This window comes from Rana temporaria, chromosome 7 (assembly GCF_905171775.1).
Source record: "Rana temporaria chromosome 7, aRanTem1.1, whole genome shotgun sequence".
NCBI lineage: Eukaryota > Metazoa > Chordata > Amphibia > Anura > Ranidae > Rana > Rana temporaria.
Genome location: NC_053495.1, coordinates 155711728 through 155739148, shown reverse-complemented (window position 1 = coordinate 155739148; position 27421 = coordinate 155711728). Strand labels below are relative to the sequence as shown.

The following is a 27421-nucleotide window of genomic DNA, read 5'->3' as shown; positions in this document are numbered from 1 at the left end:
ATGCAGCATAGGTTTGCTAAGGCATTCGGTGCAGAGTCTTTTGGGTCACTGAGGATGACAGGATCCGCAGCCACGTACAAGTACATGTTTTTTTTTGGACTGTAATTGATCCTTTGAAGACTGCTGCTGATGCTGAATGCCAGGCTCCACCTCCATGCTGACACAATCCTCCTCGACCTCTTCCTGTGTGATAGGCGGGCAAGCAGGAACACTGTCTGGATAATGGGGGCCTTGAGAGGTAAGGAAGTCCTCCTCTTCCTCCCTCTGTTCTGCCTAAAGTGCCCTGTCTATTATTAAACGCAGCATGTGCTCCAACAGGTGGACAAGAGGGACAGTGTCACTGATGCATGCACTGTCACTGCTCGCCATCCTTGTGGCCTCCTCAAATGGTGACAGGACAGTGCATGCATCCCTGATCATGGCCCACTGGCATAGGGGGGGGGACAAGCTCTCCTGACCCTGTCCTGCTGCCATATTGGCACAGATACTCATTTATGGCCCTCTGTTGCGTGTGCTGCCGCATGGCCAACATAGAGTTCCACCTGGTGGGCATGTCACAGATGAGGATCCACTCAGCTGCAACCACCTGCCCCTAAATGTACAGACTGATTCTCCTGTCCCACGGATGGGAGAAATCGGTCTGTTTTCTCAAACTGTCACCGCATGGCCCCCCCCCCACAGTACAGTAGGGTGACCGGACAGTCCCCTGATTGAGGACTCTGTCCCTGGTTTTGTCCCCAGGGGGCAGGGGCAATTTCAAAGACATCAGTGCAAAATTAAAATAAAAAAATTAGAATTACACCCCCCCCCCCCCCGCCGTGCCTACTAGCATAGGGGGGTGTATTTTTCCCATTATCTGTGCCCCTTTCTGATGATCATGTGTTGGTCGGAGCGGAGGAAATATTTCTTCAGTTTCGGGCGCATGCCCATTCAGCTCCGCTCTCATTTTCTTCTGCCTTGGCTCAAATCCTGGCCAGCCACCTGCCTGCTTATCTCCTTGCCTTCCCTGGCGGAGTGATCTTCCTCCACTCCCCACCCAGTAGTAGCCGGGGCCCGAAAGAGTGAGACTTGAGAAGCTGTGAGGCGGGCTGCGACGGGCAAAGTGTCGCTGATTGTTGCCATTACTAATAAAGAAAAAATATGTCTCCAGATTTCATTTTAAAAATCTGGTCACCTTACAGTACAGGATCTCAGGGAACTTCGGCAACCCTGATTGTTCTGCCACTCCCATGGATGTGATGACAGCCAGTGATCTGTCTCACAGCTCCGTGCGGCTCTGCACCCGCCAATCGGGGAGATTAGAGGGTTCACTGTCCAGTGTCCACAGGTACAAATCACACAAGGAGAGGAGAGCCTGGGTGGGGGCAGCATGCTGAAACCACAGCATCCATTGACGGCAACGACGCCATGATAAGTCAGCCGATCGGTGCAAAGACACAGCTGTGTGGGGGGAGGGGGAGGAGCCGGAATTACATCATGAATAATTGATTATGCTGGCTGCCGCATCGATGCCGAATTGGAAAGAGCAAAATTGCGATGCATCGATGCGGCGATCATTTTCAACACCCCTAATATATATATATATATATATATATATATATATATATATATATATATATATATATATATATTACAAACTATTCCATTCTCGCATACATGTACAGTATATTAGAAGGTACAAGCTTTTATAAACAGTGGGGTAGATTCAGGTAATTCAAATGATCCGGTAGGGGGCGTGGATCATTTAAATTAGGCGCGTTCCCACGTCAAACGTACTGCGCATTCGCCGTCCCTAAAATTTCCCGACGTGCATTGCGGTAAATGACGTCGCAAGGACGTCATTGGTTTCGACATGAACGTAAATGGCGTCCAGCGCCATTCACGGACGACTTACGCAAACGACGTAAAATTTTCAAATCGCGACGCGGGAACGACGTCCATACTTAACATTGGCTGCGCCTCCTAATGGCAGAAGCAGCCTTACGCCGAAAAAGCCTTAACGCAAACGACGTAAAAAACTACCGCCGGGCGCACGTACATTTGTGAATCGGCGTAAGTATGTAATTTGCATACTCTACTCTGACATCTACGGAAGCTCCACCTAGTGGCCAGCGTGAGAATGCACCCTAAGATACGACGGCGTAAGAGACTTATGCCAGTCGTATCTTAGGCTAATGTCAGCGTATCTAGCTTTCTGAATACAGAAAATAGATACGCTGGCGCAGCTTTGGAATTATGCGGCGTATCTATGGATACGCTGGCGTAATTCTTTCCTGAATCTACCCCAGTAACTGTCCACATGACAAAAATATAAAGACATAAAAAGTGTGTCCATGATCATAAAACGCTCTTAATGCTGAAAATCTATCTCCATGTTTTGGGACCTCTTACTATGAATATTGTAGATGTGGTCACTTTCTATTCTCATAATGTAAAAGTAATGCATTCAATAATTTTAAAAAGCAAATTAAATACATAAATGAGCACCAACCACACACACAATAACAATGCCCAATTTTTTGTTATGTTTTATTTAAATATAGGTTGATTTATCAGATTGTTTAACTTGTTTGTCATTTATAATCTGTAAAGCTACACCTTATCTGTATTAAGTGAGATATTTCACACGCATACACAATCCTGTTATATTTTGTTTTTAGATTTCAGCTACGAATGCTGCAGAAGATGCTCTAAGCAATTCCAGTAAGGCTGTGCTAGATCTTCTGGTAAGTTTTCTTGTTCACTCGCTTCATTTCTGTTTGTTCATATCCGCTGGTCAGAGAGATACTGAGGCTGATTTAAGTTTTTTTTTTGTTTTGTTTAAAATAACAAACATGTCTATGCTTACCTCCTTCTGTGCAGTGATTTTGCACAGATCCTCCTCTTCTAGGGTCCTACATGGTGCTCCTGGTTCCTCCTCTTCTGGAGTGCTCCTCAGTCTTGCTACGGCATCCATTGACACAGACGTCAGGACTCAGCCCCACCTACTGGCTCCTGTGTCACTGCATTTGATTGACAGCAGCGGGAGCCAATTGCTTCTACTGCTATCTATCTATCTAATGAGGACCCGAGACAGGGGCTGGAGCTGCTGTGCTAGTTTCCGATGCTTGGAAGTAAAAGGGGGTCTCTGATGAGCTACTGCAGCACAAAAGGTTTTTTGCCCTAATGCATAGAATGCATTAAAGGGGTTATAAAGGTAAAAAAAATCCCTAATTAGTCCTCCTTCACTTACCTCCTCCTTCGATTTTGCTTTTAAATGCCCTTATTTCTTATGTGAAATCCTCACTTCCTGTTCTTCTGTCTGTAACTACATACAGTAATGCAAGGCTTTCTCCCTGGTGTGGAGAACCACTTGCCCATAGGGCACTTACTCCCCCTTCCCCCTTACTCCCCCTTCCTTTTTAGCTTTCAGCGCTGTCGCACTTTGAATGACAATTGCGCGGTCATGCTACACTGTACCCAAATTACATTTTTATAATTTTCTTTACATAAATGGAGCTTTCTCCATAAATTACTCAACCCGTTTCAATCAGGCTTCCGTCTGGGTCACGGAACAGAAACGGCGCTGCTCAAAATATGGGATGACGCTCTAGAGGCCGCAGACGAAGGAGAATCTTGTCTCCTGATACTGATGGACCTAAGCGCGGCTTTTGACACTGTAGACCACGGACTACTACTGGCTAGGCTAGCTGAAGTAGCTGGAGTCGCTGAAGGTGTTTTACCCTGGTTCTCCTCCTTCTTGGAAAACCGATCACAAATAGTGAAACTGGGGTCTTTCACTTCTGAAAAACGTACGGTGTCATGCGGAGTCCCTCAGGGATCTCCCTTATCGCCCGTATTGTTTAATATCTATCTCCGCCCTCTCTTTGAAATCATCAGTAACCAGAAGTTACTTTACCACTCCTATGCAGACGACACACAACTGTATTCCCGCATCTGCAACAAAAAGGATCATTCTCTTGGACTAGAGAAATGCCTCACTCTAATAGATAACTGGATGACAAACAGTTATCTTAAAGTCAATGGTTCGAAAACAGAACTTCTCCTGTTTCACGCTAACCGGAAAAATCACCCTGCATCAACATGGACTCCCCCACCCATTCTGGGTAAAACTATCACCCCTAGCACCAAAGTCAAAAGTCTCAGAGTCATTTTCGGTACCTACATGACAATGGATGCACAAATAGGGTCAGTAGTCAGCGGATCCCACCATCTGCTGCGCCTACTACGCAGACTCACGCCCTTTATCCCGAAAGAGGACATTGCAGTCGTGGTGGGAACAATCATCAATTCCAGACTCGACTACGCAAATGCCCTCTATCTAGGACTCCCCAAATACCAAATCACTCGTCTGCAAGTCGTTCAAAATACGGCCGCTCGACTAGTGACTGGGAAAAAAACATGGGAATTAATCTCGCCTTCACTGAGATCCCTTCATTGGTTGCCAGTAAAAGACAGAATCACTTTCAAGGCATCTGCCTTATACATAAGTGTATTCAAGGCAACGCCCCCCAATATCTATGCGAAAAAATAAAAGCCCATAACCCCAATCGCATTCTGCGATCCACCAATCAAAACCTCCTCCAGGTACCCAAAGCCAGATACAAGTCCAAAGGAGATCGAAGATTTGCAGTCCAGGGACCTCGCCTGTGGAATGCACTACCAACCACCATCCGACTGGAGTCGGACCACTTGGCCTTCAGGAGAAAGATTAAAACCCATCTCTTCTGAGGTCAAGGGGTTCCTTACCCATGAATTAATCACTGCTCGGTTTTTAATTTTTTACAAAAAAATAAGTAATTTTACTTCTTCACTGATGTGTGCTCATGAGGCGGCACTGATAGGCTGAACTGGTGGGCATTGATGAGGTGGTACTTATGGGCACTTATTAGGTAGCACTGATGAGGAGGCACTAATATGCCGCACTGATGGTCACTAAATCTAGCACTGATAGGCAGCACTGGTGGGCACCAATAGGCAGCACAATGGGCAATACTGATGGGCACTGATGGGTGGCATTGATGGACAGCAGTGATGAGCATTGATGGGCAGCACTGATAGGCAGGACTGAAAGCCAGCACTGACTGGCATCACTAATGGGCACTGATTGGTGGCAGTGGTGGGCACTGTGGGCACTGATTTGTGGCATTGGTGGCACTATTGTAATCAGGGCACTGATGATCAGTGTCCTGATTACATGTGTAGATGTCTCCTATGAGGCGATGCCGCTGATCGGCTCTCCTGGCCACACAATCTGTCAGTGTGAGGCAAAGGCATCTCCACGTTTACCTGTGACTGGCTATGATTGGACACAGCCGATCACATGGTTAAAGAGTCATGGATGCTGCTCTTTACAGAGATCGGGGTTGCGCCATGTCCTAGCAACTTGGTGCAGCCGCAATTGCCGCAATGTGTGCCCCCGCAGACATGCGACGGTGGGCGGGTGGCAACTAGGTTTTTTTAAATGACTAACATGTTCTACTTACCCAAACCTGGTCTTCTGGGGTCCCTCGGGGCTGTCTCGGCTCCCCCCGCAAGTACTCAACACCTTCATGCGAGCGAGCTCACATGGTGTTCAGTTCTTGTGGGTGCGCTACCGTGATACAGCCGGCGGCCATAGCCGCTCACTGTATCACTCACCCCCGCCCTCCGGTGTGCCACGTCATTGGATGGGATTGACGGCAGCGCAAAACAAATGGCTGCACTGCTTTCAATTAACCAATGAATGAGCCGGGAAGACGGCCAAGAAGCCTGCATGTTCACGGCGCGGGACTTTCGAGGAGTCAGGTAAGTAAACAGGGTGGGGGGGGGGGGCTGGGGGGCCGCTAATGCGCGGATGTTTAACCATAATGCATTAAGGTGAAAAAACTTTTACCTTTTACAACCCCTTTAATATTCACTTCAATTACCAGATCGTGTGTGTGTGTAGTATGAAATAAATGAACAGGGAGTTTCTTTTCTCATAACTAGATCATTGAAGGGAATCTTCATACAATTTATAGTGTGAATATTCTCAATTCCTTTAGTAAATCAAGCCTCAGTGAATCAGGCCAATGTGGAGTCAGATGAGGACTTTCAGCAGATCTTTGTATGAGGTTATTTATTATAAAAAAGGTGACCGTGTAAAGTACATCACAAGGCAAATAATTTTCCACTGATCGAGCTGTGATTACCGTATTTTCCGGCGTATAAGACGACTTTTTAACACAAGAAATTCTTCTTAAAAGTCAGGGATCGTCTTATACGCCGGTATCTGACACGCCTCGTCCTCATGCTGTTCCGTGATAGGCGGAACACTCGGCTTCCCAGCAGAGCCTCTATTCAGTTTCCGCCTATCACGGATGCCCTATCGTCCTCAGTCTCGGACGAGAGGGCATCCGTGATAGGCGGAACACTGAACACAGTGTCTGCTGGGAAGCCGAGTGTTCCGCCTATCACAGAACAGCACGAGGAGAAGGCGCGGCTTTTGAAAAATGGACGCCCGCGGTCTGACTGAGATTCTGCATGTTAGGGGTAAGGGATTGTCGAGGCATGTGATGGTGGCACAGTGAGGCATGTAATGGCACAATGAGGTGAGGCGAGGAGTGACTAGTAGGAAGGGGGTCATCATATACAGCTAGTATATCCCAAAACCAACATTTTAGCTGGAAAATTAGGGGGTCGTCTTATACGCTGGCAAATTCAGTATCTGAAATTAGCTGTACGGCTAATTTGCACATCATCATTTCTGTATTAAATAAGTCCATTGGTTTATAAAGTAAGAGCAATTTATTCTTCAGGGACATTTCTAAAAAAAAAAAATTGGATTAGACCTATTTAAAAAAAAACGCAACAGAGACATCCGTTCTTCGGTTGACTCAAAGGGTTTGTAAAGGAATTTTTTTTTTTTGTATCTTAATAGCTTCCTTTACCTTAATGCAGTGCTGTTTTCATGTCCTCATTGTTCGTTTTTGCTCTTAAGTTGCTGTAATTCTTCTCTGATCTCCACACTTCCTGGTTGTCTGTTTCCTGATGACCACAGTACTGGGAGCTTTCTCTCTGTGGTCACTAATCAAGGAGGTGTGATTACTGTGTGTCTAAAACCCCACAGCACCAATCAGTTTAGTTTTCCAAATCATCACTGCCCTGTATTGGCTCTGTGGCTCTGTACATCACAGAAGCAGGAAACGCATGCAAAAACGAAACTAGAAACTGCAGGTACATTATATGATTGATTTTTATCTATTTTTTAACGTTTTTAAAAGGAATCAGTTAACTACTATGGCCCGGATTCACAGAGAGTGGGCACACATTACACCGCCGTAGAGCAAATAATATACGCTACGCCGACGCAGCGCAGAGAGGCAAGCATGGAATTCACAAAGCCAGTGCTGCCAAAACTGCACTGGGTTTTGAAGGCGCAAGTCGACGTAGGTGGAAGTGGGCGTAAGCCATGCAAATGAGGCATGACCCCATGCAAATGATGGGCCGAGCGCCAGACAGATACGTATCACCAACTGCGCATGCGCCGAGACGAGGACGCATCCCTCTGCGCATGCTCATAACCACGTCGGAACAACTGCCAAAAATGCGCCAGATCACTGCCTACGGCGTGAACGTAACCTACGTTCAGCCACACACACGTCCAACGTAAACTCTGTAAAATACGCCGGCTTGTATTCCTTGGTGCAGACCTTTGCATGTCTGCTGCTGGGTTACACCTCCTTTATGGAGCTTAACTTTACGCCGAAAGTACAACTTACGCGCACATCGCGTAGCCTGCGTCGGGCGCACGTACGTCCGTGAATCGCCGTATTTCCCTCATTTGCATATTTGAATAGAAAATCAATGGGAGCGCCACATGCGTCCAGCCTAAATATGCGCCCACGCTATGCCGGCATAGGCAAGTTACGTCGGCGGGATGAAGCCTGTTTTTAGGCATATCTTAGTTTGTGGGTCCGGCGCACAGATACGACGGCGCACATTTGCACTTACGCAGCAGATCTTGAGATACGTCGGCTCAAGTGCTTTGTGAATCCGGGCCTATGTCTCTATACCCTGTAAACAGTAATTTCAGCAAAAAAAAAAAATCCTTTACAACTCCTTTAACCCCCCTGGCGGTTTTCCCGAGTCTGACTCGGGTTTAAATTTTTCAGCTACGATCGGTAACCCCGAGTCAGACTCGGGCTCGCCTTGCTGGATCCACAGGCAGTGTTTACTTACCTTGTCCCTGGATCCAGCGATGCCACCGCGCTGTGTGAGCGAGCGGGTCTTCGCTCGATTCACACAGTGTCCTCCTGTGCCGCCGATCTCCGTTCCCTGCGACGTTATGACGCACGGGAGCGAAGAACGACGCCAAATTCAAAAAGGTAAACAAACACCTTACATACAGTATACTGTAATCTTATAGATTACAGTACTGTATGTAAAAAATACACACACCCCTTGTCCCTAGTGGTCTGCCCAGTGCCCTACATGTACTTTTATATAATAAAAACTGTTCTTTCTGCCTGCAAACTGTAGATTGTCCATAACAACCAAAAGTGTCCCTTTATGTCAAAAATTGTTTTAGAGCAGCTAGAAAACAGCGATACTAATTTATAATCACTTGCAGAATTGTGCGATGGCGATTTGTGGGGAAATTCAGCATAAAAAATAAAAGTAATGACAGTGACAATTCTGCAACTGAGCAAATTTCAGTGATTTTGAGTTGATTACATTATTGAATAATTTTTATTATAATTTATATTATTATTTGTTATAATTATTTATTATAATTTTATCTTTTTTTTTTTTAATTTCATACCCGGGATGTCTACTAGACTCTTGTTTGGACAGATTTAAGTGAGTTATTCCTAGGAAATTACAGGCCTACAGTATAAAACGCCAAATTTCCTTGCAAATAATGGTACCGCTTTCAGCACCTTTTTTCTGAAATGATCAATACCGCCAGGGAGGTTAAGCCTAGTACACACTATCAGTTTTTTTCATTTAACCTAAGGGGCTGAATGAAAAAAAAAAACTGAAGAGCTTGGCAGGAGATCCTGTACTAACAATCCAATATTAGCACATTGATCCCCCACTGAGCTATTGTGTTCTGACAGGAAACACACCTGTCAAGAGTGCTAATCGGATGCCAATCTGCAGACCTTTTTCGATCATGTACCTTTGACAGAAGCCGGACGTTTGCCTTGGCTTCTATCGGACCAGCTGATGTTCACACAGGCTGAATGTCAGATGTTTTCTGTGTGTACGGGCCTTATGGGAGTAAAATTACCCCAAAAGAATTCATCATATGTTTATAAATGACATCATCTCAACACATTTATGGGATTTTTAAAAAAAAAATTGACTAAACATTCACTGGTGGTGAATAGTTTACTGCATAATATCACTTTCCAAAGGCATCTTGCTCACCGGACCTGCAATGAAGCAACGAGTGGAGTAATGAATTTATCAGTAGGTCACGATCTCTAGAGTGCCTAGACATGCAGTTCATTTGAAATTGGGATGAATTTAGTTTTTTCAGAAACTCGGATGTATTCAAATTTCCAAATTACACAAGTACCGATTTTTAAAACAAATCCAAAAGAATGAATTTTTTTTTTTATTAAATTCGAATGTTGAATCAAATCGAATACTTTTCTAATAGTTTCAAATTCAAAAGTTTTCAGATTAAAATAGTTTTACAATTTCTCCAAAGAGAATAAAATAGAATGGAAAACAAATGAATATAATAGAAAAAAATATATAATACAATAAAAAAGAATATAACAGAAAATAAAATAATTTAATATAATGGAGTAAAACAGAACAAAATAGAAAATAAAACAACAGAATAGAACAGAAACAAATAGAATACATTTGAATTCAAATACATAAGAACTTAAACTAGAAAAGCATAGAATAGAATACAAAATAATAGAATTGAATAAAATAATAATAGCATAAAGAATAGAATATAATAACTTCCAAAAATTCAAATAGAATACATTTTAATCTGAATAGAATAGAAAAAGATTAGAATAGGCAGATGGTTATATTTTATTTCTATATTATTCTGTTATTTTTGTATTCTTAGCTATTCTTTTCTATTCTATTCAAATTTGAATTGATTCTATTTGAATTTGGGGAAATGGTTATTCCTTCTATTCTATTCCAATTTCAGAAGATGGTCATATTCTTTCTATTTTATTCTATTGATTTATATTTTATTATTTTATATTATATTCTATATTGTTCTGTTTTAATCTATTATATACTATGCTTTATGTTCTTTTCGATTAGTTTTTTTTTCTATTCTATTCCTTTATTTTCCATTCAATGTTATTCTCTTTGAAAATTCAAAAACTATTTGAACTGGAAAACCGATTTAAATTTTTAAACTTTTTGAATGTGAAAACGATTCAAATCAATTCAAATTTGAATTCCAAAAGTTCAAATTGATTCAAATACGAATAAATGAAACCAATTCTGCAAATTATTTAAATGGATCAAACAAATTTAGCTAAACTAATTTATGTAAATAACTAACCGAAACAAAATAAAACAAAACACATTTTTTCGTTCTGCACATGCACACGATCACTTTTTGTCTTGAAAAAAATGTAATTTTTCATCATGAAAAAAAACGACATTTTTCCAACTTCATCATTAAAAATGATGTTGCTCACACACCATAGTTTTTGAAAAATTATGAACAAAGGGGAAGTTCTATTCGCCTTGAGGTTGCTTTTAGCTGGTTACTTGTTAGTAAAAGGCCTCGTACACACGACCGAGTTTCTCAGCAAGAACCAGCAAGAAACTTGCTGGGAGTTATTTTTTTGTCGAGGAAACTGGTCGTGTGTACATTTTCGTCGAGGAAACCGTCGAGAAACTCGACGAGCCAAAAAGAGCATGTTCTCTATTTTCCTTGACGGGAATGGAGAAAATTGGCTTGTCGAGTTTCTCGACGGCTTCTCAAGGAACTCGACGAACAAAACGATGTGTTTTGCCTGTCGAGTTTCTCGGTCGTGTGTACGAGGCCAAAGACGATTCGTGCTTTTTTTGTCTGTTACAGCGTGATGAATGTGCTTACTCCATTATGAATGGTAGTTTTACCTCCCGTCTCATAACTTGCTTCTGGGCATGTGCGGGTTTAAAACGTTGTTTTTGGCCACACACGATCATTTTTTATGACACAAAAAATGATATTTTAAAAAATGACATAAAAAATTGAAGCATGTTCTAATTTTTTTTTGGTCGTTTTTCAGAAGACAAAAAAATGATGTTTTGCCCACACACGATCATTTTAAATGACATTTTTAAAAATGTCATTTTATTTCATCACAAAAAGTGATCGTGTGTACAGGGCATAAGAGTGTCACGGTCCTTTGAATAGGAGAAGGTGAACAGGTGATTTTAAAGAAAGATTTCTGGTAAGATTTTTTTTTTACTGCAATAAAAGCTAATCATTTATTTACTAAAGGAATAAAGACTAGTCACTTAGCTTAGTGAATAAGGTGAAGTTGTTTTTCACTTTAATCATCCAATCGCATGCAAGCAAAAACCCTGTTTGTTTATTTCCATTGCACATGATTGGGTATCCAAAATTAACAATTCTTCATCTAGTTTACAAAGGCAAACCATACATGGCTTGATGTGTCTCATTCAGCCCCACAGACTGAAATAGAGAAATCAATCTATTGCTCCAGGGAATCTCCATTGCTGGCTATTGTATTCAGCAATCGTGTGGCTGCCTGAATACCCAAACAGTGACGGCATCTAATAGGATGCAGACACTGCCGGGCTGATACTTTTCTACTTGACTTGGTTAAATTTTACATTGACTTTTTTAGCTGGGTTGCAAGGCCACATATGGCTTGCATTTTGGTCAATTCGGCAGGAATAATATGAAATTCATCTACTGAGCAGGGGGGAGGGCCAGGAGCACTATTGGGGGATCCAAGAAGAGGAGGATTGGGGATGTTCTGTGCAAAACCACTACACAGAGCAGGTAAGTATAACATGTTTGTTATTTTAATCTAAAAAATGTAACCTTTATAACAGTCTCTATTCCATTAAGAAAACCCCCAGGTCCCCTTGTCTTCCAATATAAAGAGAACCTGTCTGAAGAAAGTAACATGACAAATCTGAGACTGATGAGAAAGAGCCACGTAGCTGACATATTCTTGGAAAGGGAGACAAATCGATGATTGGGGCACAAAGCCAACGGTAACATTATTGTCCCCAGGAAAGAATATGTTTTATTCACATGACACTTAGACCAGCAGTCTGTGATTGGGCCGTGTGTTGATGCAGCTTGAGCCACCAAGTGGTGTGTGCAGACAGCCCATTGAAGCCTATGAGGACGGGGTACAGGCCTTACTATAATGTGTGTATAGAAATATACTAATCATCTTTTCTGGTCTTTTGTTTTTTAGGAAGTACTGAAACTAGATAAAACCGTGTTTAAGGCTCTTTGTGGATTGGTAAGGTCAAAACTGTATATTGACAACATTTTATTTTGTTTACTATAATGAATATATTATTTACCAATGTATTGCTGAGTAAATAGATTTTTATTAGGCAAGTTACAAGGATTTTTTTTATAAAATGTAGTACATTACCGCACTGAAATATGTGTGACTATAACAAGATGAGTATTTTATCTATGAAACATATATCATTTATTAAATATAACAATATGAGGAAGCAATATGTTTTCTTATATTGTATTAAATAAATGGTGTTTTACCTATGCATGTCTCTGTTCACTGTATTATATGAAGATTTACATGATTTCTTTATATATAAACTTTTAATCATCCATATATACTAATTAGAAATAATATTCTCCAATAGGGAGGGAAACTTTTAGCATCAGAATGCCTGAAGAATGCCCTTGCGGTATGTATATATAATATCATCTGTAAATTAGAAATGGCAGAAATAATAGATTGTATAATGTCGCTTAGAATTATTGGTTGCTACAGGACCAGAATCTGAACTTTCACAGATTTATCACAGAGGGTAATGAACATTATAATACATCTTCATGATATTTTAACCACTTACCCCCCGGACCATATTGCTGCCCAAAGACCACACTTTGCGATTCGGGAGTACTTTTTGCGATTCGGGACTGCGTCGTTTTAACAGACAATTGCGCGGTCGTGCGACGTGGCTCCCAAACAAAATTGGCGTCCTTTTTTTCCCACAAATAGAGCTTTCTTTTGGTGGTATTTGATCACCTCTGCGGTTTTTAGTTTTTGCGCTATAAACAAAAATAGAGCGACAATTTTGAAAAAAATGAATATTTTTTACATTTTGCTATAATAAATATCCCCCAAAAATATATAAAAAAAAACATTTTTTTTCCTCAGTTTAGGCCGATACGTTTTCTTCCACATATTTTTCGTAAAAAAAATCGCAATAAGCGTTTATTGATTGGTTTGCGCAAAAGTTATAGCGTTTACAAAATATGGGGAATTTTTATGTCATTTTTATTATATTTTTTTTACTAGTAATGGCGGCGATCAGCGTTTTTTTTTTTTCGGTACTGCGACATTATGGCGGACACTTTGGACACTTTTGACACATTTTTGGGACCATTGGCATTTTTATAGCGATCAGTGCTATAAAAATGCATTGGATTACTATAAAAATGCCACTGGCAGTGAAGGGGTTAACACTAGGGGGCGGGGAAGGGGTTAAGTATGCCTGGGTGTGTTCTTACTGTGGGGGGGGGGGGTGGCCTTACTAGGGGAAACACTGATCCTCGGTTCATACATTGTATGAACCGAAGATCAGCATTTCCCCTGCTGACAGGACCGGGCACACGCACGGGAGTCGGGGGCGAGCGGGGGGGGCGTCATACTACGTGCTCTCGCCCAGCCGAGCCAACTTGTCGACGTATAACGGCGGTGGCCGGTCGGCAAGTGGTTAATCAAGATGAAACCCATGAAGACATAACAAACATTATTTGATCCAGGTATTGAGTCAATACAATTCATAAATATTTTTTGACAGACAGAGCTGCAGAATAGTAGAAAGTTAGTGACCAACAGAAGAGAAAAGTCAGAACTGCTAAGGTTGCTTTCATCTCAATACTTCATGAACACAATGACAAATCTCTTAGCAGGTGAAAAAGTATATAGAATTATCTGGAGCTTAGCTCTAAAGCATGCCATGAAGTATTCAGTAGATATGTGCATTTGTTTTAGTTCTAATGCATTTTTGTCAGAATTTCAGGGATTTTCGCTTTTGTTTTAACAAACGATAATGAATGCACAGAATCCAGAATCCAAAAGATCCGACATAAAAAATGCTTTATTTTCATTTTGTTGCCACAACAGTTCGATAGCAGATTCGACATGACGGTAACAATAGCGATCTGTGTCTATTGAACCTGTGGTCGAATTTGCCTAACCTACTGTAACTCTATTAGTCTAGGATTATTTGACATGGAGAGAAAAGATTTAATATTATAGAGACCTGAAGATTCGATGAAGCAGCTAAAAACATACGATCGCAGCGAGCGGACGTTTATGGTCAAATGCTCCTCCCATAGGCTATAGAAGAATTCTAATGTTGGTTGACTAGTACTAATAATATAATTATTACTAGTCATACAACATTAGAATTATGCTATAGCTTGTGAGTAGGGATGAGCCGAACACCCCCCTGTTCGAACGTTTGAAAACTAAAATGCTAATTTTAACCACTTAATCCCCGGACCAAAATGCAGGTAAAGGACCAGGCCCCTTTTTGCGATTCGGCACTGCGTCGCTTTAACTGACAATTTCGCGGTCGTGTGACGTGGCTCCCAAACAAAATTGGCGTCCTTTTTTTCCCACAAATAGAGCTTTCTTTTGGTGGTATTTGATCACCTCTGCGGTTTTTATTTTTTGCGCTATATACAAAAATAGAGCGACAATTTTTACTTTTTGCTATAATAAATATCCCCCAAAAATACCGTATTTTCCGGCGTATAAGACGACTTTTTGGATGCAAAAAAATGCATCCAAAGTCGGGGGTCGTCTTATACGCCGGGTACGGTCTCCGTGCAGTTGCGATCGTCATAATTTCAAAGCTGCGCGCCGTCTTCTCAGCGCGTCCTCGCTGTCCTGTGATAGGCGGAACAGAACTCTTCCCAGCAGCGCCTCTGTTCTGATTTCCGCCTATCACGGATGCTTTCTCATCCTCGGACGTGATGAGAAGGCATCCGTGATTGGCGTAACATAGAACAGAGGCGCTACTGGGAAAATTTGTGTTCTGCCAATCACAGGACACGCTGAGAAGACGGCGCGCGGCTTTGAAATCATGGACACTCGCAGCAGACGGAAACTGTCACCGGCCTGCAAAACGTGAGTGATGGCACAGTGGGGGGGAAAGTGGGGGCATGCAATGTGATGGCACTGTGGGGGCATGCAATGTGATGGCACTGTGGGGGCATGCAATGTGATGGCACTGTGGGGGCATGCAATGTGATGGCACTGTGGGGGCATGCAATGTGATGGCACTGTGGGGGAAAGTAATGTGATGGCACTGTGGTGGCATTTAATGTGATGGCACTGTGGTGGCATGTAATGTGATGGCACTGTGTGGGCATGTAATGGCACTGTGGGGGCAAGTAATGGCACTGTGGGGGCATGTAATGGCAAAGTGGGGGCATGTAATGGCACAGTGGGGGCATGTAATGGCACAGTGGGGGCATGTAATGGCACAGTGGGGGCATGTAATGGCACAGTGGGGCTTGGAAGAAAAAGGAGTAGTCTTATACAGTGAGTATATCCCAAAACCAAAAATTTTCCTGGAAAATTAGGGGGCCGTCTTATACGCCGAGTCGTCTTATACGCCGGAAAATACGGTATATAAAAAAATAGTTTTTTCCTCAGTTTACGTATTCTTCTACATATTTTTGGTAAAAAAAATCGCAATAAACGTTTATCGGTTGGTTTACGCAAAATTTATAGCGTTTACAAAATAGGGGATAGTTTTATTGCATTTTTATAATTTTTTTACTACTAATGGCGGTGATCAGAGATTTTTTTTTTCGTGACTGCGACAATTTGGCAGACACTTCGGACAATTTTGACACATTTTTGGGACCATTGTCATTTTCACTGTAAAAAATGCATTTAAAATGCATTGTTTATTGTGGAAATGACAGTTGCAGTTTGGGAGTTAACCACAGGGGGCGCTGAAGGAGTTATGTTTCACCTAGTTGAGGGGTGTGGCTGTAGGAGACGTCATCGATTGCGTCTCCCTATAAAACGAATGACACGATCGATGCAGCCGCCACAGTGAAGCACAGGGAAGCAGTGTTTACACGCGGCTCTCCCCGTTATTCAGCTCCGGGGACCGATCGCGGGACCCCAGCGGCGATCGGATCCCGTGGCCCCCGGAGCGCGCCTGCGACCCAGGGCTGAGTACATGTACAGGACGTACCTGTACGTACATCTGCCCAGCCATGCCATTCTGCTGACGTATATATGCAGGAGGCGGTCCTTAAGTGGTTGAAGGCTAATATACAAGTTATTGTCCTAAAAAGTGTTTGGGGACCCGGGTCCTGCCCCAGGGGACATATATCAATGCAAAAAAAGTTTTAAAAACTGCAGTTTTTTTGTGATCAGTGATTTTAATAATGCTTAAAGTGAAACAATAAAAGTGAAATATTCCTTTACATTTCGTACCTAGGAGGTGTATGGTATGCCTGTAAAGCAGCGCTTGTTTCCCGTTTTTAGAACTGTCCCTGCAAAAAAATTCATTTCTGAAGGAAAAAAGAATTGTCGGCTCCCGGCAATACAGAGAAGATGTTCATAAAAAAAAAATTGTGTGGGGGTCCCCCCAAATTTAATTACCAGGCCCTTCAGGTCTGGTATGGATATTAAGGGGAACCCTGCGTCAAATTTGAAAAAGCCCCAAATATCCATACCAGACCCTTCAGGACGCTCTCTCGTCCCCCCTCTTTTCCTGTGGCCTGCCAGGTTGCGTGCTCGATAAAGGGTCTGGTATGGATATTTGGGGGAACTCCACGCCGTTTTTTTTTTTATTTGGGGTGAAGTTCCCCTTTAATATCCATACCAGACCTGAAGGGCCTAGTAACTGAATTTGGGGGGACCCCCACGCATTTTTTATTTTTTTCTCAATGACTTTCAATGCCTTTTCTCTGTATTGCCGGGAGCTGACAATTCATTATAGCCGCGAGTGGTTTTAAATTACTTTTTTTTCCTTCAGAAATTACACTTTGTGCAGGGACAGTTCTAAGCATGGGAAACGAGCGCTGCTTTACAGGCATACTTTACACCCCCCTAGGTCCCCCCTCTTTTCCTGTGGCCTGCCGGGTTGCATGCTCTGATAAAGGGTCTGGTGTGGATTTTTGGGGGAACTCCACGCCATTTATTTATTTATTTTTTTAAATTTGGGGTGGAGTTCCCCTTAAAATCCATACCAGACCTGAAGGGTCTTGAATGGATATTTGGGGGGAACACCACGTATTTTTTTTTTTTACATTTTACACTTCTTTTTTTTTATGTATGATTTTTCTCTGTATTGCCGGGAGCCGACAATTCATTATAGCCGCGAGTGATTTTTAAATGACAGTTCTAAGGGACAGTTCTAAGCACGGGAAACAAGTGCTGCTTTACAGGCATACTATACACGTCCCTAGGTATGAAATTTAAAGAAATATTTCACTTTTATTGTTTCACTTTAAGCATTATTAAATTACTGCTCCCGAAAAAAGTCATTTTTAAAACTTTTTTTTTGCATTGATACATGTCCCCTGGGGCAGGACCCAGGTCCCCAAACACTTTTTATGACAATAACTTGTATATAAGCCTTTAAAATTAGCACTTTAGATTTCTCCCATAGACTTTTACAGGGTGTTCCGCGGCTTTTCGAATTTGCCGCAAACACCCCAAATTGTTCGGCGAACAGGCAATGTTTGAGCTCGAAGCTCATCCATACTTGTGAGCAGAGCATTCGAACCGAAATGTATGATTGTAGCATCGTACAGTTTAGCTGCTTCATCGAATCTTCTTAGAACATCGGACAGACACTATAAAGACACCATAAGCCGTGAATTGACAGATTCGACCTTAATTTGGATTTTCGGACAAATTAATTTTTTTAATGAAATTTAAAAAATGGAAAATTAAAAAAATGGATTTCGGGAGTAACAAAATAAATACAATTTTCGGACAAAAACGAAATTCCAAAACAAAATATTTCAGTGTGCACATGTCTAGTATTCAGAGAAATATACGAAGGTATAAACAGTTTTGCTATTGTTTGTGATTTGTCTAATGTTTGTGGATATGAGTTGTGTGAATTTCTGTATTTTATTTCAGAATGAAGCTACGGGCATATTAAAGGGTCTGATAAAACTTTATTGTGAGGTAATATTGAAAACTATCCGAAACTGCAATTTTTTTTATTAAAAATTAAATAAATGTAATCCAAACTCAGTAATAATATAACACATGGAAAAATACTGTGCATACCATATACAATAGCGACAAAATAGTGAGCTAGGACTCAAAAATGTTATACAACATACACAGCAAAATAAAAGAAAGGAGTCGCGCTACAATTAAAGTGCACTATGAACAAAAAATACACAGCATCAGTAATAAATGCAATGACACAAATATGGGTGCCAAAAGCACCTGAACCTTTAGAGATGAAAAGAGACAAAGTCCAAAACTTAATAATGTGATGATAATAATGCCCAGTGTGAAGTTGATCCACAAACGGTACAGCAACAGTGATAACAAAGCACCTCCACCACAATCGAACACTGACCCTTACCGGAAAGATAGATCTCAAAGAGATCAAACACAGCATGGACACATGGAATCCTCAGATCGATCAGCAAACACAAGCAAATCTTCACCAGTAAGTGAATCCTCAGGAAATGCCAATATTTAAGGAGTATGCAGAGAGAAAAGGAGGACTCGCATAGCATAAAAAACCTTAAGGACGTTTATTTAGGTAAAAAGATGTACACTTGCATCAATGCAGATAAAAAGGAGCATTTAAAATAACAAGCCAGCCGGCTAACAGAATGTGCAGCCCATCTCTTCCGGGTCCGATCACGTGATGCAGTGATGTCAGAACGTCGCCTCCCAACGTTTCGTTTCGATGGGGACGTGGTCACGGGATAGGGGCGGCGTTCTGCGTCACCGCATATAAACACATTGTGGGTTGGCACAGCCTCGATGTGAGTCCCAATAGGCCGCCCAAACGCCATCTTAGGTGTTGGAAAAAAAGGGGGAGAGCTGGAGCGTGAACAACCAGATGTCCCATGCATACTAAGGGCAAAAAAAAGGAAATAAACATACAAAAATACCATAGGCTGAACATAAGAATCAAACACTGACCGTGTCGATCCTTCATAGAGGTTATAGATACACACTAACCTCAACAGCCAAAATAGTATACTAGAACATTTGCAAATGTAATTAAAAGATGCAAAAGCCTATTGTTTCATAGACAGTCAAGACCAATCGGAGTATCAAAAAAAAAATGTCCATCGATCTCCATACCAATAGAAAACAGCCCAACATCACGGTAAAAGTGATTTGTATTCTCGTGAGTTTTTGTCCGATACTTTAGATTTGGTCATCAATACTGACAGAGTTAATCTACTAAAGGATAAGACAAATGGAGGTACCAACAATAAATTTAAAAGCCCCTTTGTTACTGACTACTCATGTCAACATGCAAACGTGAAACATATTGTGGCCAAGCACTGGCATGTTCTAAAGAGTGACAAAGTCCTCTGTGATATGTTACCGGATAAACCTCAGGTCGTATTCAGGGGAGTACCTTCATTGAAGGACAAACTGGCACCCAACATTCTAAACCCTCCTAAAATTGAGTCGAAGTTTCTTTCGGGTTTGACAGGGTATTACATGTGCGGCAGATGCCAAGTGTGTTCTCTTAATGGATGCAAAACGAAAAGAACTACTACGTTCAGCTCAAGCAGTACATCTAGGAGTTGCTGCATTAAGTCCTTCATCACATGTTCCACCATTGGGGTGGTTTATATGCTTCAGTGCCCATGTGGCCTGCAATATGTGGGTAGGACTAAACGCCCCCTACAGGTTCGTTTAAACGAACATATTAGCAATATACGTAGTGGGTATACCAAACACTCAGTGTCCAGATATTATTTGTCCACACACAGTAAGGACCCCAACAATACTGTGTTCTTGGGCATTGATAAGTTCAGTGCACATTGGAGAGGGAGTGATTTAGTACGGAGCATTTCTAGATCAGAAATGGCCTGGGTGTACAAACTTAAATGCTACACACCCTTTGGCCTGAATATAGATGTTGATGTCAACTGCTTCACCGATAATTCCTAGGGATGTCCTCTCTTTTTTTTTTTTTTTTTTTTTTTTTTTTTTAAGTTTTAATTTAACCAAATCTGTTTAGTATAATTTTTGGGTTGTTGCAATGTACCTGACCAATGTTCTGTCAGTTGCGGTCTCCTCCTAATGGGGCATTCCTGTGTTGCCCACCAAAATAGGAAGGTACTGCTAGTGCAATATTTTATGTTATTAATGTTTAGTGCGTGAACCGGACGTGGGTCCCATTCAGCTGCTCATTTGCGTTTTTGTAATATCAATCCAATATAAACTTCCCCATTCACTTTTACCATGATGTTGGGCTGTTTTCTATTGGTATGGAGATCGATGGACGTTTTTTTTTTTTTTTGATACTTCGATTGGTCTTGACTGTCTATCAAACAATAGGCTTTTGCATCTTTTAATTACATTTGCAAATGTTCTAGTATACTATTTTGGCTGTTGAGGTTAGTGTGTATCTATAACCTCTATGAAGGATCGACACGCTCAGTGTTTGATTCTTATGTTCAGCCTATGGTATTTGTGTATGTTTATTTCCTTTTTTTTTCCCTTAGTATGCATGGGACATCTGGTTGTTCACGCTCCAGCTCTCCCCCTTTTTTTCCAACACCTAAGATGGCGTTTGGGCAGCCTATTGGGACTCACATCGAGGCTGTGCCAACCCACAATGTGTTTATATGCGGTGATGCAGAACGCCGCCCCTATCCCATGACCACGTCTCCATCGAGACAAAACGTTGGGAGGCGACGTTCTGACATCACGGCATCACGTGATCAAACCCGGAAGAGACGGGCTGCACGTTGTGTTAGCTGGCCGGCTTGTTATTTTAAATGCTCCTTTTTATCTGCATTGATGTTTGTGTACATCTTTTTACCTAAATAAACGTCCTTAAGGTTTTTTATGCTATGCAAGTCCTCCTTTTCTCTCTGCATACTCCTTAAATATTGGCATTTCCTGAGGATTCACTTACTGGTGAAGATTTGCTCGTGTTTGCTGATCGATCTGAGGATTCCATGTGTCCATGCTGTGTTTGATCTCTTTGAGATCTATCTTTCCGGTAAGGGTCAGTGTTTGATTGTGGTGGAGATGCTTTGTCATCACTGTTGCTGTACCATTTGTGGATCAACTTCACACTGGGCAATACTATTATTACATTATTAAGTTTTGGACTTTGTCTCTTTTCATCTCTAAAGGTTGAGGTGCTTTTGGCACCCATATTTGTGTCATTGCATTTATTACTGATGCTGTGTATTTTTTGTTCATTTTATTAGGCACAGTGCACTTTAATTGCATCTGCATTTTATATAAAAAATAAAAAGTAATTCAATAGCTGAGGGAGTTGTTGTCAAACTGGCTGACAACATCCACAGCATATGTAAAGCCCTGCAACATCAGTATAGAAATCTGTCCAATGAAATCCTCAGAGAATTAGGGATTCTGACTGTTAAATGCTAATTCATAAAGTACAGTGCTGCTATAAATAACAAAAAAAAAAAAAATCTAATTCATATAAATGCAATAACATACAATTATCCCATGTGCTGAATTTTTTTGTGTCAACCAATATTAATAAATATCACAAAAAAAACTAGTGTATGCAGAACAAACATTAAAATCTATAAAATACAACAGATCAGTCCAACTCTGGTGCTCATCAAGTAAAAGTGCTCTCATGCTTCAAGTATAAATGTGTATAATGCTCTGTGCTCACACTACACTCACCTCTAGTTTTGACCCATAAAATCTTTTATAGGTCGTATTGTCCATCTACCTCTTTAACCATCTCAAGACCACTGGTCTTCTTTCAAGAATCCCCCCTTTTTCTCTTTTTTCCTTTACATAGGTAGAAGCAACAGTATCCGCCAGACAAGGATGTTTCAGACTTGGCTCAAAATGAATACATAGCAATCACAGTACTTTGACACTGGTGCTTAACCAGCCTTGTGTTATTCCCCAGTATGGCTCGGGGTGGAATTTCAGTGCCATTATCGGTAACCCCGAGCCACACTCGGGATTGCCTCGCTGGATCCTGGAAGAGGTTACTTACCGTGTCCCCGGAATCCCGCAATGTAGTTCCGCAGTGCACGGTGGCCGGATCTTCTGCCCGATGCACTGTGTGTTCCCTTGATTCCCTTCCCTGCGAGCGTCGTGACGCAGGAGGGCGGAACCAGTGGTAAATTCAAAAAGTATAAAGCACAAACACACTGATACAATGTAATCCTATTGGATTACAATAAAAAGTAAAATAAAGTGACCTTAGATTGCCCCCCAGTGCCTTTTGCAGTGCCCTTGTCTGTAGTTTTACTGTACTTTGTATCTGGAAACTGCACAGCGACCATGGCATCAAAAAAGCGTGCCTCCACCTGCTGAAAAACAGCGACAGCGATACAGAATCATTTGCAGAGGAGTTGAGTGACAGCGACTCGTGGGGAAGTTCATCATCAGACGCAGAAAGCGATTTTTAGCGACGATCCTGCAACTGTGCCCAGCGATGTGCAGAGTTGGTGCTCGATTGATTGCGGTACGGAGCACGTAGCATCCCCAAGATTTTCGTTTACAGGAGCACCTGTGATCAAAGTGGATGTTGAGGATGACAACCCCTTGGCATACCTCAAGCTCTTTTTGACTGATGAAGTTATTGCCAAAATGTGTTATGGAGACGAATCGCTACCAGGAGCAACAAGCTGCTACCCATCAGCGCTTTTCAAGGAGCAGAAAGTGGGAACCGGTAACCATAGAGGACATCTGGAAGTTTCTTGGCCTTATAATTTTACAGGGAGTGGTGGTGAAACCCCTGCAGAAATGGTACTGGACAACCAACAAATTACTGGCCACTCCTTTTTTTGGCACAGTTATGTCGGAATACAAATTTTCGCTTATAATGAAATATTTGCACTTTGCAAATAATGAAGACTTTGAGAGTTCTCATCTAGCTCCAAAACGGAAAAAAAATGGGATATTTACCAACTAATTTTGAATAATTTCCAGCAGACCTATGTTACAGACAGAGATATAAGTATTGATGAAAGTATTCTGGCCTACAAAGGTAGACTTGGCATAAAGTAATTTATGCTATGTGAATCCAGCTCTGGGTACATCTGGAATTCAGTCCTGTACACCGGGAAAGGGACCAAATTCAGCAATTGATTCAGCAGTTTTGGAATGGCAACCGATTCGGTTCTTTCTTTGATTGAGCCATTGCTGAACCAGGGCTAGTGTGTCACCACAGACAATTTTTATAAGTCCCCAGAACTCTGAGTTCCTTCTTCTGAACAAGACGGATGCATATGGGACCGTTAGGGCTAACCGGCGTGACATGCCTCCATCCTTTGCCAATAAAAAGCTTGGGGCAGGAGAAATAGTTGCCTGGCAGAAAGGAAAAATGATGGCACTGAGGTGGCGGGGAAAAAAAGATGTGTACATTTTTATGAGTACCATTCATAACACCTCGACCGTAATGGTACACACCAAAGGTGGAAAGGATGTCATGAAGCCACAGGTCGAGTTGGATTACAACAATACCATGGGAGGTATGGACAGAGCTGACCAGGCCATGACGTTTTATCCAGCCATGAGGAAGCAACAAAAATATTATAAAAAAATCTTCAGACATCTTCTGGAACAGTGCCTGTGGAATGCCTTCATTCTTCTGAAAAAAGAGTGACAGGCTTGTGGTTCATGCGGACTTTGTGTGGAAGGTTGCCAAACTCATATTTCTAAAGCACCAAACGCCAACGGCTGTAAACAGATCTGGACGTCGGGCTGCTGGCATTGTGAACCCGGAATGCCTGACTGGTCGTCACTTTATTGACCACATTCCAACTGAAAAGAAGACGGCACCCACAAGGATGTGTGTGGTTTGCCGCTCCAAGCGTGACGACACCGGAAGGAAAATCCGAAAAGAAACCTGTTTCTTTTGTCCCGATTGTGACGTTGAACTTTGTGCTGTACCTTGTTTAAAATTTTCCATACCCGAGACGTTTACTGAAGCAATATGACTACTAATATTGCACCCTTGTTTGACCAAAAAAAAATTCAGGGCTAGATTCAGCAAGAATTTACGCCGGCGTATCTATAGATACGCCGCGTAAATTCAAAGCTGCGCCAGCGTATATCTTCTTTCTGTATTCAGAAAGCAAAATACGCCAAAATTAGGCTAAGATCCGACTGGCGCAAGTCTCTTACGCCGTCGTATCTTAGGGTGCATATTTACGCTGGCCGCTAGGTGGCGCTGCCGTAAATTTCAGCGTAGAATATGCAAATGACCTGGATACGCCGATTCAGAAACGTATGTGCGCCCGGCGCATTTTTTTACGTCGTTTACGTTAGGCTTTTTCCAGCGTAAGGTTGCTCCTGAGTCTATGAGGCGTACGCAATGTTAAGTATGGACGTCGTTCCCGCGTCAAATTTTGAAATGTTTACGTCGTTTGCGTAAGTCGTTCGCGAATAGGGCTGTACGTAAGTTACGTTCACGTCTAAAGCATTGACCATTTGCGGCAAAATTTCGAGCATGCGCACTGGGATTCTTTTACGAACGGTGCATGCGCCGTTCGTAAAAAATGTCAAATACGTGGGGTCACACTAAATTTATATAAAACACGCCCACATCCAAATTTGAATTAGGCGGGCTTACACCGGAGCATATACGTTACGCCGCTGTAATTTAGGGAGCAAGTTCTTTCAGAATACGGAACTTGCGCCCTAATTTACGGCGGCGTAACGTATCGGAGATACGTTACGCCCGCACAAGATTACGCAGGGCTACCTGAATCTAGCCCTCAGTGTTTTTGATTATAATATTTTACTAACATTTATTGAATAAAATATTATTATTAAGTTATTAATTATATTATTATTTTGTGTTTAAAACTTTATCATACCCAGGATGTCTACAAGACTCTGGTTTGGACAGATTTAGGTGAGTTATTCCTAAGAATTGCAGGCCTACAATGTAAAACGCCAAACTTCCATGCAAAATAATGGTACCGCTTTCAGCACCTAAAATCTGAAAGAATCGGGGGGCGTGGTCTGGATATGGCCGAGTAGAGTCGCACACTTGTGGAGCTCCCGGCCTGGCCTGGCCCTAACCAGCTTTTCCACCAGTGATATTCGCCGGTAAACCCCGGCATGTACTCAGCCGGGAAGCGCAGAGGCAAGAACAAGAGAAAAACCCCTCCTAGAGTGCATCCGACCGGGGAATTACACAGGTTCTTCCAGCATACGAGCGGAGCCTCTCCGGTCACCAAGATGGCAGAGGCCACGAGGAAGGGCCCTCAGCACACCCAATGGTCTGTGGAACCCCCACTCCTCCCGACCACCTCTGCTACCCCGCAGCTGGACTTTACCACCCCAGCGATCTTCTCCCCGGGATCCCAGGAGATACAGCCCACACATGTTGCTCCGCTTACCCTGAGAGCCGACGCCGAACTACGGGCGCTACTGCAAGCCTTGCCCACGAGGTCTGATTTTGAGGCACTTGCCAGCAGACTAGAGGCTGCACACCGCGAGGAGATCACATCGGTGCGGGAGGAGGTGAAGACGCTGACGGAGCGAGTGGGAACCGGGGAATCCTCAGTGACTGCCCTGGAGAAGCGGGTGTCCGCCGTGGAGGCCATACAAGTATCCCAGGCAGCGGCGGTCATTGAACAGCAACTGCAGCTAGAGGAGATGGAAGACCGCAGCAGGAGGAACAACCTGCGCCTGAGGGGGATGCCTGAGGCCACAGAGGCAGAGGACCTGTCGGCGTCGACACTGGCCGTGTTCCGTGACCTGTTGGGAGAGGATTTCCCGGCCAACCTGTCCTTGGACAGAGTCCACAGGGCGCTGGGTCCGCGCTCTGCGGATCCAGAGAGGCCACGAGACATTATCTGCCGCATCCACCACTATGCTCACAAGGAGCTGGTTCTGCGATGGGCGTGGGAGAAGGGAGACTTGGACTTCGACGGCGCTTCGCTTCACATCCTCCCTGACCTCTCCAGGGCAACCTTACAGAGGAGAGCCATGCTGAAGCCAGTGTTGGAGTTGGCCCGACGAGCGGGAGTCACTTACAGGTGGGGATTCCCCATCTCCGTGACTTTCAAGAAGCTGCAGCAGTCATTTACCCTACGCGCCTTCGCTGATCTACCAGACCTCTTCACCTTCCTGGAAGCAGATCCTGTAGACGTACCAGACTGGCTGCAGTTCCTCCAGCGCCCGACCACCCGCTCTGGATTCCCGGGACGCCGGAGGGGACGTTCTCCCAGGCCACAGAGGGATTCCCGCAGGTCACGTTTTACTTCCACGGAGGAGTCAAGGGAAGCCTGACATCAGCAGTCAGCAAGGTGAGACACCCTCTACGCGAGCAGTGATGTTTCCCTTTTTTTCTCTCTTCCCCCCTTCTTCTCTCCGGCTCCCCCTCCCTCGTTCCTGTCCCGGGGCCCCCCCTTGTGAATCAGGCTTCCCTTGGGTTGTGTCCCCCCCCTCTCTCTTTTTTGGTGGGTGTCCTCACCCGCTCCCCCGGGGTGGGTGTGGGTGGCTGAGACATTCTGCCCGATGGAATAATTTCACGCTGACCGGCCGCGGCACAAGTCCCTTGGGATGTCACGCTCCCCCCCTGGATCTGGATCTGTCGGCTAACTTGCGGTGGAGGAGAGCGAGGTGTGGAGGTGCACCGGATGCTGTTGCCTCCCCCCCACGCTCCGACGAAGACACATGACACGATGGATGGATCGGGGTGGGGGTTGCGGGCAATGCTAGCTCTATTATTGCTAGACGCAGAGTATTATTGCTGGTTTGTAGGTACCCGCCGCCTGTTTTTTATTTTATCATTTGCGTCCGCTCACCTCCTCTGCCCTATCCTTGTTTTTTTTTTTGCTGGGCTTGCCCCCGTGCCCCCCCCCTCCGCATCCCGTCCCTTGCAGCACTGTTATACTCTATAAGGAGATGGTCGGGGAGCGCTCCGACTACTGCGAGGGGGATCCTGTTACTGGGACACCGGCCTGTGACCAGGGACGCTCATGGCACGCTTCAAGACTGCTCACGGACCGCGGGGTTACCCCAATCCGACGTACTATATGTCAGGGTGGTGGGGGCGGGGCTGGGGA

At 43.2% G+C, this 27421-nt stretch overlaps 1 protein-coding gene across 1 annotated transcript in view; it reads left to right on the top strand.

The window, feature by feature from the left end:
• The window catches only part of LOC120945793, an 85069-nt gene that overhangs the window by 26613 nt on the left and 31035 nt on the right, over positions 1-27421 (top strand). Inside the window, exons 7-10 of the mRNA XM_040360202.1 lie at positions 2661-2726; positions 12402-12449; positions 12823-12867; positions 18315-18362. Of these exons, the coding sequence (XP_040216136.1) occupies positions 2661-2726; positions 12402-12449; positions 12823-12867; positions 18315-18362 (207 nt within the window). The remainder of the gene's footprint in view (positions 1-2660; positions 2727-12401; positions 12450-12822; positions 12868-18314; positions 18363-27421) is intronic.